At 41.9% G+C, this 16,223-nt stretch overlaps 1 protein-coding gene across 1 annotated transcript in view; it reads left to right on the top strand.

Annotated features, from left to right (window-relative positions):
- The first annotated feature begins 13,346 nt into the window (after positions 1-13,346).
- Positions 13,347-16,223, top strand: part of LOC144824604 (gamma-crystallin-1-like) — a 28,549-nt gene continuing 25,672 nt past the window's right edge. The window contains exon 1 of the mRNA XM_078683659.1: positions 13,347-13,370. Within this exon, the coding sequence (XP_078539785.1) occupies positions 13,362-13,370 (9 nt within the window). The 5' untranslated portion in view covers positions 13,347-13,361. The remainder of the gene's footprint in view (positions 13,371-16,223) is intronic.

Below are 16,223 nucleotides of genomic sequence, written 5' to 3'. Positions count from 1 at the left end.
TATTGTTAACAACCAATTGCACTTTATTTTAACATGATTGTTAATGGTGTTTGAACTGTGCTTTCATGGATATTTGTATCCGAATAAAGATTATTGAATTGAATTGAATAGTGTACAGCATATGTCAGGCCAACTTCTCACACTCACTTTTCACAGAACACTGTACACTGAACCGCACACATCATATGGCTAGATCACCCAAAAAATATCCGAAAAAGTGACCCTTCAGAGGACACATAGGGCATGGCCCTACAAGGAGTATCGCCCCGTGAAGAAGCATGACATCCTTCGGGGTGTGTGAGGGCATCAAGTAAGAGTCTCTCCGACTCCCTCTCACTTTTCTAAAACGACTTCTCTCAAATTCTCTCTCATAAACAGTGACTCTCCCAAGCAATTTATCTACTATTCTGGAGCACGAGCCACTGGACATATATCCAGCTCCTTGTCCCCCCCTCTCTTCTCAGCTTCCAATAATCTACCAGACGAGTCCTCAATGACAGTTATACTCCTTCCCATTTCCTTTTGCCTAATCCGATTAGCCAGGAATTTGCCAGTAGTCTCACCATATTCATAGCATACCTTTTTGTCCAGCAAATATTTCCTAGCCAACTCCAAACTCCAATGCTGTTTTATTTTGGCTTTACAGACCATGACCACTATCTGTGCCTCATGAATATCCTGGTTATTTTGTAATCTCTGTGTAAGCATAAGCCCAGCCTTATTAAGGTCCTCATATAACCCCTGAACAACATTCTTTTTCTGCTTATGCATAAACAACCCAAAGGTGAGAGCTTCCCACCCTAATTCCAGCTTTTAAAGCATCCCAGACTACTGGACTGGAAGCTGTGTTATGATCCGAAAAATACTGAGCTAGCCAAACGTTGATATGTCTGACAAAGGTTAGCTCTAACAAAAGCTTTCTATCAAAGCTAAAATAGTCTTGAGGTCTAGTAAAACCGGCCAGCGGAGTCTCTAGTATCAAAGGGTTAGGATCTGAGGAGACTCTCGGAAAGGAGTTTATCCTGACCGCAGCCACATGGGTTAAAGACATAAAAAAGTCATCTAGTTTGAACAACCTATTATTAGGAAAAGAGTAAAAAGTAAATCCCGGATCGGGGTACTTATATTTCACCCAGACATCTATTAAACCATGGTCTAAAATTAATTGCCACAGTGCCCTATACACCTTGGGTTTCCTTCCAGTATAATTATCACCTGTCATTTGAGTCTGTGACAACTCAAGATGAAAATTCAAGTGCCCACAGAAAATCAAAGGCGATAGGCAAGATGCAAGCTTGACATTAAGGAATTCCAAGATCTGTGCCTCATCAGTATTTGAGCCATAGACCGAACACAGTGAGACTTTTGTTACACCAATACAGCATTTAACAATCAGCCAACGGCCATACCTGTCTGCTAGCATCCTGTCTGCTGAACAAACAAAATGTTTAGTGAAAATAGCGTCTCCTCGAGTTAAAGTACTCTGCAGTGTACAAGCCAGCAGAGTATAATCTAACTCAGTTAACACCCTGCACTTCTCCCATGGAATGTGGTGTGGGTTTTTAAATGCAGACAATATCATGCTGTATCAATCATAATTCAAAAGCTACTCTATGCCTTTTACCCCTATCATTAAGCCCACATATGTTAGTAGAGCATAAATAGACTTTATCCAAAATCATCACATATACATTAAATATAGGCAACCCAATGACTCCATCATTGAGATAGAAAATCATCAGCACAAATACATCATCATATCTATGATTGCTAGTTTACACAATAATGTAACACTCTCTTGCTTGCTCATTTTGACAGAATGGCATGTTATAACCCCCCTCAAATCCCTTTACCCCACCCCTCTTCCCCAATTCCCCAACCCAATGCACCCCTTCAACCCATCCTGACTCAACCCTTGACTACATCCCTTTCTCTTCCATTCTACAGAGTCTACCACCCCACAACCAACTGCAGAGGCTTCCTGACCACTATAATCCATTATGATGGAGAGCGCTCCTCCCCCGCTCAAGCCCGAAATATGAATAAAGTTAAGCCTAAACTCAGACTAACAAGAAAAAGAAAAAAAAGAAGTGTGATACATGTATACATAATACAGCCCCCTGTTTTGGACAGTTCTGCCAGAAAACCCCTGTAGGTGTCTAGGTTCTTCAAAAACTCTTTGTCTTTAGTTTCAGAAATAAAAGAAGTGAGTTTTATCCTCAAAAATGACCTTGAGCTTTGCAGGATTCAGTTAAAAAACAGAGCCCCCTTGTTCTGAAATATTGGAAATAACTTTCTAAATTGCAATCTCTTCTCTACAGTCTTCTGATAAAAGTCAGACCAGATGAAAAATTCATGCCCCTTCCCAGACCGTTTCCTGTCTGGCCTAGCAAGATCATACAGGGTCTGACGTGCTCAAAAAATGATTCAAGAAAATTATCAATGCCCTACATCTTGCAGACACTTGGCCTTGTTGAGCATATATTTTAAATTAAAAGCAGTGAGCCCTTTGTATTCCTTGAGTTAACTCTGGGACGGCTGCAGTAAAAATTTCAACAACAAATTTATGAACGTCTGAGCCTTCAACTCCATACAGAATCCCAAGGGTCCTAAGATTATTATGTTGCTGATGGTTCTCCAACTCAGCAAGCTTCCATTGAGTATCCTCCTTCTGAGATCTACGCAGCTCAGTTACTGTTCTCTGTGCTGTCAACTTGTCTTCCAAAGTAGAAATACGATTCTCTGCCTCCTCGATCCGTTCAGCAAATTCTGAGTATGATTTAGCCACATGGCGAATAGCGTTCGACATTTTACGGCAGGCAGTTTGAGTTCCTTGACTATCTGATCTTGTCTCTTCCCAGTGTTCCATTATACTTTGGTACACGGCATTAAATAAAACTTATTCAGCACTTGTCTGAACAACTAAACAGCCCTGACTCATGTTTGGGGGGTGCTCCCCAGAAGTTGCATATGGGAAAACAGTGGTTCCAGTGGATGATAGGAAAATAATTTAAGCAATATGTACGCACAATCTCAGTAAGCCTGTAAAGGACCTAGGAATGTAAGAGGGCAAAATGAACTTTCTACACAGTTTGCTCTATAACATTTTTATAAACACACAGTAAATAGTAACAGCACTTTCTTAAATTCAAAAAGCGCAAAACTTTGTGCATTGTGTCCCTAAGTGAAAATGGAACCAAAACGTGACTACACACAGTGAAAAATTGACAAAGGGTTTCCATAAATTGCAAGAAGCGATCATTCAAATATAAATTGTCAACAGCCTAGGTATACAGTGACACTAGCTGTGTGATGGTCCGTTTTGTGAACTTGTCGACGGCGTTTGGACCCTCCTGTGAATGTGGTGTCTCCTCAGGACTAGCGATGTAGTGACATCTACAAATGAATAGGATGGGGAAAGCATTAGGCCCATCTACCGGCACATATGCAAGAAACTATAATGAAGGACTAAGATTGAAGGTGGTAACCTGGATTATAAAAGGGTGCAGCCTGTGTGAACGTAATGTGCCCCGTGTGAAGTGCAACAAACTGGAATCTGTTCCTCGTTCAAGTGCAGGCTATTTGACTCACTCCATCCACTCATGAGTGATTCACCTCCTGAACTCCAGTTGCGTGTGTGAAGCTCCTCTTCGCTGATGAATTAGAGGGGTCAGATAGAGAACATGTTGTTCCCTGTCCCCGGGATGTCAACTAATTCATCCGGACTCTGATCCTGGTGGTTACCACCTATGCGAGTCTGTAACACATTGTTTACTTTCTTGAGAGGTAAAATCTTCTCAGTGTTAGGGTCAACTTCAGTAATTACTACTTGATCTGCAGTGGAGGAGAGCTCCAAGGGGGGACATATCCTTCCTACTGACGCTGTTATGTAGTGCCCCCCTCAGCCCCTAGGAGCCAACCACCATTATCAGCACTATCCCCACATGTGCCGCTCACCTCTAATGATGTCCCAGCCATTGATCTCACTTCCTGCAAGGGCTTAATTGTAGCAGAGCTAGCTCCTGGTAAAATTGCCCTTTAGCTGTGAATTTGACCACGAAGAGAGCTGCTGGGTTTGATTTTTTTAAAGGCTTCACCATGGAGTTTCTCAAGCGAGTCCTCAGTGTAGAAGTGTAAAAGTAGAGAGCGCTGGGAGCCGCTCTCTAGTTTTGACACATTTGGAGAGTTCAACTGTTTTGTAGAACTGCGAGTCTTGGATCCTCTTGCGACCATCGGTGGCATTCCAGCATTCTGCGGGAAGGTGCGTCATCCTACTAAATCCAGGATTGGAGGAGAAAAATGAGAAGAGCACCAGGTAAGTCGATCATGCCAAAGTATTGCCAAATACACCGGGAAACCAAATAACTATATGCTGCCCAGATCATCTTGATTTAATTTCCGATCAGCGATCTTGAGTCTTTAAAGCATCCTAAAGAGGAAAAACTTGATCTGACCGGGTGGAGACGCTGCTTGGCTGACTACTTGGCCACCTTCTAGCCCCTTGGGTATTTGCAAACTTTAGATGCTATTATTTTTCTGCAATGGGTCAGCACATGGGTGTTTTCATTAATGGACTTTACAACTTCTGATTCCTGAGGTCTCCCCTCTATACATAAATAATGTTTAGGTAAAGAAAAAACAGCATTTTATTTAACTTTGTTGGACAGAGCTGCCACAGAAAACTATGGTTCAGAGTTGAGCAATCTGCCATCAGGACTTGGAAAGTTTGGCCTGGTATCTTCAAAAGTAACTATTAAGCACCATTATGGAAGTCTGCAATATTTCCACGTTATTTTCATGATCATCATTGTATGATTTGGGAAAGATCTGGAAATAAATGTTGAGGCAAAGTTTGTACCTATAAAGCAATTTGTTCTTTCTCTACCCTAAAGACGTTTTCTTTAAGCATCTCCAAATTAGAGACTATATATAGAAGCTCACACATATTACTTGAGTACAGCATGTAATACATTTCCCCCATGATTGTTAATGGTAAACAAATTATATTTAAATATATTATAAAACATTGGAAACAGGACAGGGAAACAGGCAGATAGCTGGGGCAGAAGCCTAAATTTTAAAATCAGAAAGACTAAGATTCAAGGAACTAATAGTTTTGGAACTATGGCACTACACTTTGCCAATTTTAAAATGCGACATTCCAAAACTATCGATATGTTTCTGATCAATTATAAACTATTTAAATACTTCTGATTAATTATCAAAATCGGGGCTCCAGAGTAACGCTTAGGGGCCCATTAGGATATCTGGCAGATCGACACTGCCGTGCCAGCGGTGCCGATCCACCCACCAAATACCTTTTCCCCCTGCCATATTAGTATGGCGAGGGGCACCACGGCGAACGGAAAGACCGCCCTCTGCTTTTCTGCCAGTCGGATTGCCGGCTGGGCGGAAAAAGCAGTAAATATGGTGAAGGTGCCTTGCAGGCACCGCCATCCATATTAGCATGCCTGCGGTGACATGCCTTTCCATGTGGAAGACTCTGCCATGGAAAGGCATGCGGAGAATGCCTTTGGGGGCCCGTTGAGGGTCCCCGGGGTTGTCAGGGGGTGGATGCCTGCACTTGGGGAGTACCCATGATACCCCCCTTCATTGGCATGCACAAGGTGGCAGTCACCACTCGGTGCCTGTCACGTTGTGCATGCCAATGAACATCACGCATATTTTGCATTGCTGTGGGTGATGCTGACAGCACCGCCTGCCGCAATGTAAAATGTGCTGGATGCGACCGCTAGGGTGGCGGTCGCATTCTAATTTCCATGGCTGGAGTGCCGCACCTCTGGCGGTCAGTCCCGTTTACCGTTACGGTGGCGGGCGGACTTCGTAATAGGCCCCAAACTGTCAATACTGTCGTCAAGGGGAAACCGATTCAATATATATGTTTGCAATCGGTTCAAACCAGCAAACGTATTGTAATCATTTTTTTTATAAATTAGATAGATATATATTACATACACAAAGCTTAAACTCTACACAACTCTTCTTGGAAGGTTACGGTAACAACAACTCAGACAATTAGCTTAACGATCACTGTAAACCATTAATAAAGGCTATTTTTAATTGTCTGTATATGTATTACCACTAACCAGTTAGATACAGAACCTGCTTAACCACTTCGACGCTCATGACGAGCCCAGCTCGTCATGGAGTTTCCATTGGTTTCAATGGAAATTGCATTGAAGCTCAGAAATGAGCTTAGCATCCAAGTGGTTAATATCAGTATTTGTGCGCCTGTTATTTAGCTTGCTTTTATCCTAAATTCGCTAAATTTAAGGGGAAAGACGGCTGGAAAAAGAGCACAAAATATAGGTGGCCCACTGGAACACTGGATTAATCATGATTGGAACACTGTGGTATCCTGCTCTTGTAAATGCAATGCTATTTTACCACCAGTAGAATGATGCTGTGATGATGATGTTCAGATTGTTGGGAATCTGTCAGAGAAATCACAGTTAAGTGAGCTGAGCAGCATGCTGGCTGCTGCTGGTGGGGTTTGTACTACTCTATCCTTTAACTTTCCTGAATAAATCCTCTTGAAACTCATCACGTCTACCTGGAGTTAATCACTACAAACCCTTTCAGAGGAAATGTGATTATCTTAATGAAAGAATCATTTTACATAAATAAATAATGTTCCTGTTACTGTTTACTACTGTCTAAGGTGGTAAATTAGCTTTGCTCCTGATGTTCAGCAATTTGAAAACTAATAAACCCAACGCTGTAAATTAGTACTTCCAATACTCACTCTATGTAGTACAACTCCATTTCTTAACCATTGCGCCTTATACCAAGTTTGACTCGGTTACATTCAATCTAGATTTGTCAATCACAATGTATTCCTATTAAGCTTCATAAATCTGTTTTGAACACTACTTTGATGAACCCACTCTACAAAAGATATGGAATCCTCTGCTCATTCACCTTACATTTGATTTCAACCATTTCAACTTTAGCAAATCCTTGAAGATGATACTCTTCTTATAAATGTTCTATTTTCTTATTTTGCTAACTGATGTTGTCTACATTTGTAATCCTTTCAGCACCAGGATATCAAAATATTAACCTTAACATATTTTAATTTTCCCTCTCCTCGCCATGGAGGTAAGTCATGTCACATTTTTAAATGGCCTGAATTTTCTTCTCTTACAACTGATCTGGATGATGAAGCCTCTTACCAAGTCTTTTGAAGGCCATATTGGTCAAGCAATACTGTAATAGCATGAATAGCATGAATATAATTCTGTTTTGAAGATATATATCACCAGGTGAGCCTCACATATGAAACTTTCGAATTGTTTCATAATCCCCTGATGTAAGCAAAATGTTTAATTTACATAAAAATAGTGAAAAAAAGGCGTATTAACATTTAATATGCAACAAACAGAATTCTTGGTAAATGTCTGCTCTACTTTAAATATTCCTATATCTTTAGAATATGTAATCATAGAAGGACATTTGGATTTAGCATATTATTATTATTTATTAATGAGGTTTTGTACAGTGCACAGCTATCCAAAAATGGGCTTCTTAGCGCTTTCTGGACTGTTCAAGTAAAATATGAGTTTTGAATTGCTTTCTGAAACTTAACTAGCTTTCATTTGTACTGAGGGGAATCAACAGAGAGTTCCACAGTTTTGGAATGCAATGAACTTACTCCACTCTCTTGATTCTGGGGACAGCAAGGAGAGATAGGTTGTTTGATCTCAATTCTGTAGTAGCACTGAAAGGGGTAATGAGATGCAGAAGAATATTAGGACTAGACATGTGTTTTACCGTGTGAGCAATACATAATGCTTTAAATTGAATTATTTTCTTTATTGGCAGTCAATGAAATTTGGAAAGAGCCGGGCGTGCTAACTACGTTTTGGGTATACCCAGCAGTACTCAAGCTGCACCATTTTGGGTAGCTTGCAGATTCTTGGTGATAGAGGGCTGCCTAAATAGAAAGACTTGCATTCTCTAAACGAAATTGTATGAGACTCTGGACCACTATTCAATGTGTTTAAATGGGGAGCCACTTGAGCGTCTGTGTCAGTGCTCTAAGGAAGCCAAAGCAAGTAGCTGCAAATTTATTTGCCTGGATGGTCATGGTAAGATCTTTGTCCAATGTGACCCCGAAGCTTTTCACTTCTAGTTTGGGGGGATGCTCACCAAAACACGGGGCTCCCGAATCAAGGGGTTTGCCCTAATACTCCCACCACAGCCTGGCAATGAGGTATAGTATATATAAACACAGCAATTTATGAGAACGAATATAGAGATGACGCTAAAAAAAACACACAAATTCATCTCTATCACTGGATGTCACTATCCAACCCAATATTACTATTCGATTCTTGATTCACAAGGAAACACCAATTCCAAGTATCAGGTGTTTTTTATAAGGCAAACAAACAATTAGTACATTCACAAAACACAACAACACATGATATTACAAATACTTATAAAAAACATATCAATGTTCTTAACTTCTCTTGCAATACTAAATAGTCCCTAGCAGTCCATAAAGGGGGTAGTTCAATACAGATACATACAGGAGGGAACAACAGAACCCTCAAGCATCAATTATATGCATGCCGTTATGATTATTCAGACTCCTCTGATCCAAAGAGTTGACACATTTCAGCCCATCCATTCGACCCTCTTCAGGACAGGGGAAGAAGAAAAAGAACATGTACCACCACACGACTGAGCCCCGCTGTTCGTTGGGCTGATGCCGGTTACTAAGTCACCATAACATGAAGAGCACCAGTGTCTGTCAGTGCAAGATAGTTCTCTTAAGCTGAGAAGTGCCAAATGGTCTGCCTCTGGAATTAATCAGCCGGCCCTCAAACTTGAAAGGGAGTATGAATAAAACAAATATTGTCGCAATCCTACCTGCCCATCTGATCGGGTATCTGTGAGCCTGGAGGAAAAGCTTTTCCATGGTGAAGAGACCTGAATGGATAAACTCAAATGCGTCGACTTTATGGATCAGAGGAGTCTGAATAATCATAATAGCATGCATATAATTGGGACACACAATACTGATGTTTGAAGGTTCTTTTGTTCCCTCCTGTGTGTATCTTTATTGGATTAACCCCTTTATGGACTGCTAGAGACTATTTAGTATTACAGCCATGTATAAAAATATCTTCATGGAAGACAAATTAAGTACATTGATATGTTTTTATATGTATTTGTAATAGCGTGTATTGTTGTGCTTTGTGAATGTACTAATTGTTTGTTTGCCTGATAAAAAACACCCGATAATTGGAATTGTTGTTTACTTGTGATTTAAGAATCGTATAGTAATATTGTCCCTTTTACACTTTTCTTTTCTCCTTGTTGCCACTCTTGCCCCTGCCACTGCGTTCCCCAGCTGCCCCGTCTATGCCTTCAGTTACACTTTCCCGCTCCCCTTGTTTCTCACCTCCCAGCTGTCCAGTCCCACCACACACTACTTAATGGCGGAGGCTGCACAATGAAGGTGTAATCCACTGACCTAACAGTGGACTACATTCTGCCTTGCCCAGCTCTGCCTAATAGCTGCTGCCCCTGAGCTCCCTGTTGCGGACCATCTGATCCTCCGGTCAGTGATTTGAGGCCCTCCTCCACCTGCAGGAACTGCCTGCGCCTCATCCCGGTATACAACCTTTACAACGAAACTTTTACAACGAACTACCATTACAACGCAACTTTTGCAACGCAAACTATTACAACGCATTGCTCTGGGGGGCGCTCTAGGATAGGGAATAGGTTGATTTACTATCCAATACCCTTCCCTAGTGTCCACGGGGACTGGAGTTGGAATAGTAAATTAAACTATTCACTATCCAACACCCAAAAGCGCTATGCGTTGTAATGGTATGCGATGTAAAAACCGCATTGTAAAGGTATGCGTGGTAAAAGTATGCGTTGTAACGTCATACATCCCTCATCCCTGGTGGTGTAGTGGTAGAGCGTCACTGCTCTGCTGCTGGGCTGCCCTCTGTCTCTCTTTTTCTGCTTTGATTCTGCCTTTTTTTTCCTTTTTGATTCTTTTTCTGTCTCTTTTTGTCTTAGCTGCTCTTGCCCCTGCAATCCCTCATGGCCCACACCCCTCCAGTGAGAGTTTCACACTCCCCGCATTTCCCACCTCCCATCGGCCACACCGCTTGCGTGCCAAAAGTGCACCAAAGGCAAGCCCATCTGCGTCCATCTGTGCCTGGACCACGCCAAATGTCATGGACCCTGGTTGCACCCGATGCACTGAACTCTGGCTGCGCAAATACGTTAGCTATACGTTAGCTACAGGACATGCAAGATACTTTAGCTTGCTGGGTTCTGGTTACAGTTTTTTTTAATTGGAGGAGAATGCAAAATTATCTCAGAACATTAAGGTTTCAACGAACTAATGGCTGAATAATAAAGTTTTTTAATGAAGTTTAAGTGATTATTAATAGGCAGAGGCCAGAGTTTGTGGAAGCTTCTTCTGAGGTTTGAAGTGGTCATTTTCGTGATGCATATGATCGTAACCAATGAACTAATGATTTTGCACCTAAAATGATATTATTATCTCAATTGAAGTGTATATATGCCACATTTTTGTGAGACACCATTATTTTAAAATGGATGCAGTTTCTGATCTGCTATTCATCTTGCTCCTCCCCATCCCTCCTCCCAATCGTCCATTTGCTGCGAGCCTTCTCTCCCCTCAGTTCCACAGAACACTGAGTGCTACGACACAAATAGATTGTAGTGTTAAAAAGCAAATATTTGTGAATAAAACATTCCATCGTATACCTGATGTATCATTTTGAAGTATTCCGCTCCTAGTTTTGTTGCAGGCATTCGGAAGAACATAATTCTATGAGCTCCTGTTAAGAAAATGTTTCATATTTCGTTGTACATCTCAGGAGTGTCGTTGATGAGGAAGTAAGTGGAAGATTTCTCTTAACTGAAGCCTGTTACCGCTAAGAACCTTCTAGATTTACAAAAATGTATATGATTTGCCATTGCTAACAGGAATGTGCCATGTTAAATTGGCAGTTTTACTAATTTATATGCATACTTTGTGTACAAAAACCCTTGGTCTTGAAAGAAAGGTCGGGGTGACTTCCATTTTCATTACAAATCATTTTGACACTTTTCCTCACCTAGAATGCTGTCACTAAACTGTACTTAGAATTTAGGGAAACTTCGATCGTCTAACTAGGGTGTTTGCTATGATTTGTTATTCTGTATTTTGTATGATGGCAGGTGGACCGCCACTGGAAAGCCATTGGTGGTCGTCCACCCGACATCCAGGCCATCGTTCCGACCACCGGATTATAGTACTGTCATTTGGAGCAGAGAGACTGGGGGAAAGACCTCCACCTCCTACAGGATCCAAGATCCTGTCAGGGTGAAAGTCGGACTCCTATCCTTACAATGGAGGTAGTGCCTGCCAGGCACTGCCATAGGGATTAAGATTTACCTTTCCAAATGCTTTTTAATGGCGGTACCACTGCCATGTAAAAATCAGATGGAATTCGACTTTGGGGGCCCCAAGCAGTGCCCCCATCCACATGGGCCTCTGATAAGTGGCCCGCGGGGCACATGTAGCGCACCCCTACACATCCATGCACAGTGTGCCAGTGTGATGCCTGGCACACGGTGCATAGATGTGCATAAAGTGCCTTTTTCTACTGCGGCTTGTGCTGCTGCACTTTTCCTGGGCAACAGCACAAGCCACAGTAGAAAAAAAGTATTTTACTACGGTCTGCAGGGTGGTCCTATCCTAATTGGGGAGGTGGGACTCATTTTGAGATGGTGACCTGCCCGATACGATTGCAATACATCATCGTAATAATGGCCTTAATTTCCAGCTAGAACTCAGTTCTTGAGTGGTCAGTTTCTAATTATGATTTTACTCTGCCAAGTCGTGTTATTGATGGGGTAGGGTAGTCTCTTACCGCTAGATCAACCAGAAGAGTCGATGAGTTGAAATGTCTATGGTATAATTGGGCTTCACTAAAATTAGGGTACAGGAGATTATTGGGGTTCGGCTCCCACATAGCCATCTATTTCTCTCTGAAAAAATACCTCTTAATTTGTTTAGAATTCGGCCTAACTCAAAATACTCGGCACGGCACCTTCATCAAAGTCTGCAAGAAACGGCAGGATGCCAAAAAAAAGATACTTTAAGCGATCTCATTTGAGCTGCCATTTCTAGAACAGACTACAACAATTAATGGCAACGTTTCTTAAATAATACACTGGACACTCTTATGTTGACTAATTTATGGGAAACACCGATCTACCTAATGTCTTTCCCAAAAAATCATAAAATCGGCAAAGCTTCTCTTCAAAATGCAGGACATAGACGAACTTTCAAACATATCACGTGCTTGGATGGTAATTATTTCATAGGAACAGAACGTGCACCCCCGCATACCTAAGGTCTACGTTTTTTTATCCACTTAAAAAGCAAGGTTGATGAGTTGCTGCCTGGGAACATTTCAAAGAGAGGAATTTACACTTAAAGGGGAAAAGGTTTGGGGTAGCAAAATTGCAACCTTTGGTGATACAAAAATGAAACTATTCTACAAATACTATATATATGTCCTGCTTGCAATCTCTTTTTATCATTCAGCTTCAGTCATTTGAACAATACTGATAGTGAGCAATAAAACATGCGCAGTTAGGCTGCATGTTCGCTTCATGTACTGAGCATCCTGCCAGTGTTTCTCAAATTGTAACCATAAGGCACCTGTCAAATAATAATTCTGATTGACATTAATTCAGATGTACAGACACTCAAGCGGCATGGTTTGCAACCTCTTTACATTTTTAACCATCGATAATACCTATTGTAAAATAACTATTTCTCTGTATATACACTTCCCTTGAACGTATATATACCTTGATATTCTGAAACCGCTATCTGTGAAGGTTTTGTTTGTAGATTACATTGTGAAATATCCCCTCATAAACTCAATTCAATTTATTTTTAGTGAGGATGCTTACAATACTAATGTCAGAAATATCAAATATTGATTAACCAGTTATGTTTTAAAAGCAGTTCCAGATAGTAACAACAAGTAAAAATTGTACCCTTGTGTAATCGTTAAAATGCTTCCAGAAACTTGCATTGTCCACCTGGACTGAACAGGAGCAAAGCTCACCATGTACTAAACAAAAACAAAAAGAGCAATTAACAACAGGAGGAATGTTCTCCACGTCACCAAACAATAAAGCAAAGACAGCTATACAGTGTTCTTCTTGTAAAGCAGCATATCCCTTTTTTGTTGAATTGCAGCGCTGGAGCAGAGGTTGTATAAAAGGGACGTTGTCTGTGAATACTAGGGCACTGATATATTTGACTGACATCAGCCAACATGGTAAAGGTAAGATTAACATGTAGAGTAATCTGATTTATAATTGAGATAGCTTATGTGCCACAAACGTCTCGCTTGCTGTAAACATTTAAACTCTGTTAGACAGATTCGCTAAGACCTTGGTTTTAAAGGGCCACATGTACGAACGTTTAAAATAGTGAGTTTCTAATTGCGATTTCCTTTGAATCGCAATTAGGTAATCACTATTTCAAATGTATGAAACTGTTTTGAGTACCATTTGTGATTCCCAGTGGGTCTCAAATAGACCTTTCTCACGAATCTTAATGAGGTAGATCTCGGGTTGCGACTCATTGGCAATCTCTAAAATCACAGAGATGGTGGCCTCCTCTGTGCCTACTCTTGGGCTGATAGTTGATTTGCCTGTTGTGCGAATCACTGGGGCACTGGACAGCGAAGATTATCTTTGTTCCAAGTCAGCAGCTAGCACTGCATCAGAGATATGATATCCTCTGAAACTGAGATCAGTTGCTCATAGTGACACACAGATTTCAGAATGCAAGAGGACCCAGAAAAACCCTCATAACTCTGAATAGAAAGGCTGCCAAAAGAAGAACAACTTGAGATTGAAATAACACCAGTCATCTCTGCCAGTAGCAACCACAGTCCAAGTTGGTTTTAGCCCACATTTCTTGTTTCAAACCTGTAACCATTCTGTGGCCAGTTACTCAGTGTCGAAAACTCTGACAGATGATAACACAACTTGTCTAGCCTCAGTTAGGGCAACGGTACTCTTCTTGAATCTTCCTGGCTCTTGCTCAACTTACCCAAGACACACAGATTTGTGCATACTTTTTTTTAATTGTTTTTATTGGCATTTCGTATAAAGACATTAAAGAAAAACATAACATTGCAGTTACATTACTTGGCTGTTATAATATCCAGACACCTGAGGAGACAGAACATACAAAGTGTCACTTTGGAGTACATCCACATTTCAAGAGATAGGCTACAGCCTCGTGGTGTGCTCTCCTCTACCTAGACTCACAGGTCATAACATTGTCACATTTCAGCCCCGTCACCCTGAACAACATGCCATTTACCCTATGCGAGCCAAGGATCAATCACCAGTGCATATCGTGTCAGGGGTCATCCGCAGCAGCTGAGCCAAGTCAACTTGTGAATGGGCCCCAGATGTCCTTGGAACGGGATTGTGTTGGTATTAATTCCCAGTAGCAATACAGTTGGTCCCTACAGTATGTGATGTCTTTTACCCACTCTCTCGTGGTCGGGCAGGCGGGCCATAGAACACCAGTGCAGGGCCACTTGTCTCTTCGCCAGCAGCAGTAACATTGCTATTAGCCGCTTCAACAGTAGTGGAATGTCTTGAACTACCCCCAGTAGCGCCACCAGTGCTGTACTAGGCAGCGCCTGCCACTTTATATTCTTGATGTGGTGAAATATTTGATGCAGCCAAGAGTTGGCTATGGGCCTACACTGCCAGGCCAGATGGATGAAGATTGTTTAGCGGACCCCGCATCACCAACAGTTATTATCTGTCCGAAGCCCCATGCAATGTAACTGTGTTGGAGTGCGGTAAAGGTGGTGTATATATTTGAAGTGAATAAGTCTTGAGCAGTAGTTAGGAGACAATTGTTCGAACTATCCACAACAGAAATCCCATTGCTCGTCTGTTATGTCCAACCCTATGTCCCTCTCCCATACTCTGCGTGATGATGGGACGACTATGGGAAAATATCTCTGTGTGATAGTGTAAATGTGAGACACTAATTTTCGACCCGATTCCTCAATAATTATGTTTTCTATTGCTGGCAGCACCGGAGGTGGGCTTGGAAATGTGCAGAACCTGCCCCGGCACGAGGCGCGTTGTTAATAATATAATAACATGTCTGATGCTGATTGAGGGCCAGAGCCGCGCATTTATTGTAGTGTTAAAAAATTCTCCCCTGAGTATAGGTCCTGTGTATGAATATTGTGTGAATGCGTGCATGCCTGCGCCTTAACATCCATGAGTGGGGAACAGTGGATTATTTTCCAATGACATTGAGGGAGCTTATAATGTGTCTGTGTTTGCCCATTTGCAGAGTCCGTCCCAGGCCCAACTCAAGGTTTCTGTGGTGTTGACTTCATGTCGCGGGCATTTGTATTTTTGGTAGAGTGCAGTACATAAGGGAAATGGCGCTACCCTGTCTATCTCAACTGCTGCATGTGACTGGAATGGTGTGGGTGTACCCAGAAGTGTAGAAATTGAGCCTGGGTGCTATAGGCACAGAGTGCGAAGTCCGGTGCTCCCAATCCCCTCTGCGCCAGCGGCAAAGTTAATAGCTCCCATGATACCCTAGGCTGTCTCACTGCCCACATCAGCTCAATCATGAGTTACCTGATGCGTTGGAAAAATTGTATCATAATTGGTATGGGAATATTTACAAACAAATACAAAGGTTTTGGCAGGATAATAATTTTTGTTACGGCAATGCGACCAGCCAGAGAGAGGGGCAGTGCTTTCCATCTCCTTACCCAGTCTTCTATCCAGTCCACCACCCTGCCATAGTTAGCCGTCCAGATTTCCTGTAGGTTGCTACTGATCCAGATCCCCAAGTACAACATCGGGCCATCCGCCTATGCTATTGGGTATTCCGTGTCAAAAGCCTGAGTCCCTGTTGTCAGCGGGATGATAACAGATTTACGCCAATTGACCACCACCCCGTATTTGCCCCCATTACGCACCAGCTCTCTTGTCATTGGTGCAAAGTTGTCCCTGGGGTTCCTCGTATCATCCGCGTACATTGACACGATTAGCGCTCTTGTGGTAAACACAATCCCCCAAGTTATATGGTGTTGCCTTATCCTGGCAGCCAATGGCTCTTTCTCTATTGCAAGTAA

The sequence above is a fragment of the Lissotriton helveticus genome, chromosome 3_1 (assembly GCF_964261635.1).
Source record: "Lissotriton helveticus chromosome 3_1, aLisHel1.1, whole genome shotgun sequence".
In the NCBI taxonomy this organism is placed as follows: domain Eukaryota; kingdom Metazoa; phylum Chordata; class Amphibia; order Caudata; family Salamandridae; genus Lissotriton; species Lissotriton helveticus.
Note: the sequence above shows the minus strand (reverse complement) of the source record. Positions and strands in the feature narration are given on the sequence as shown.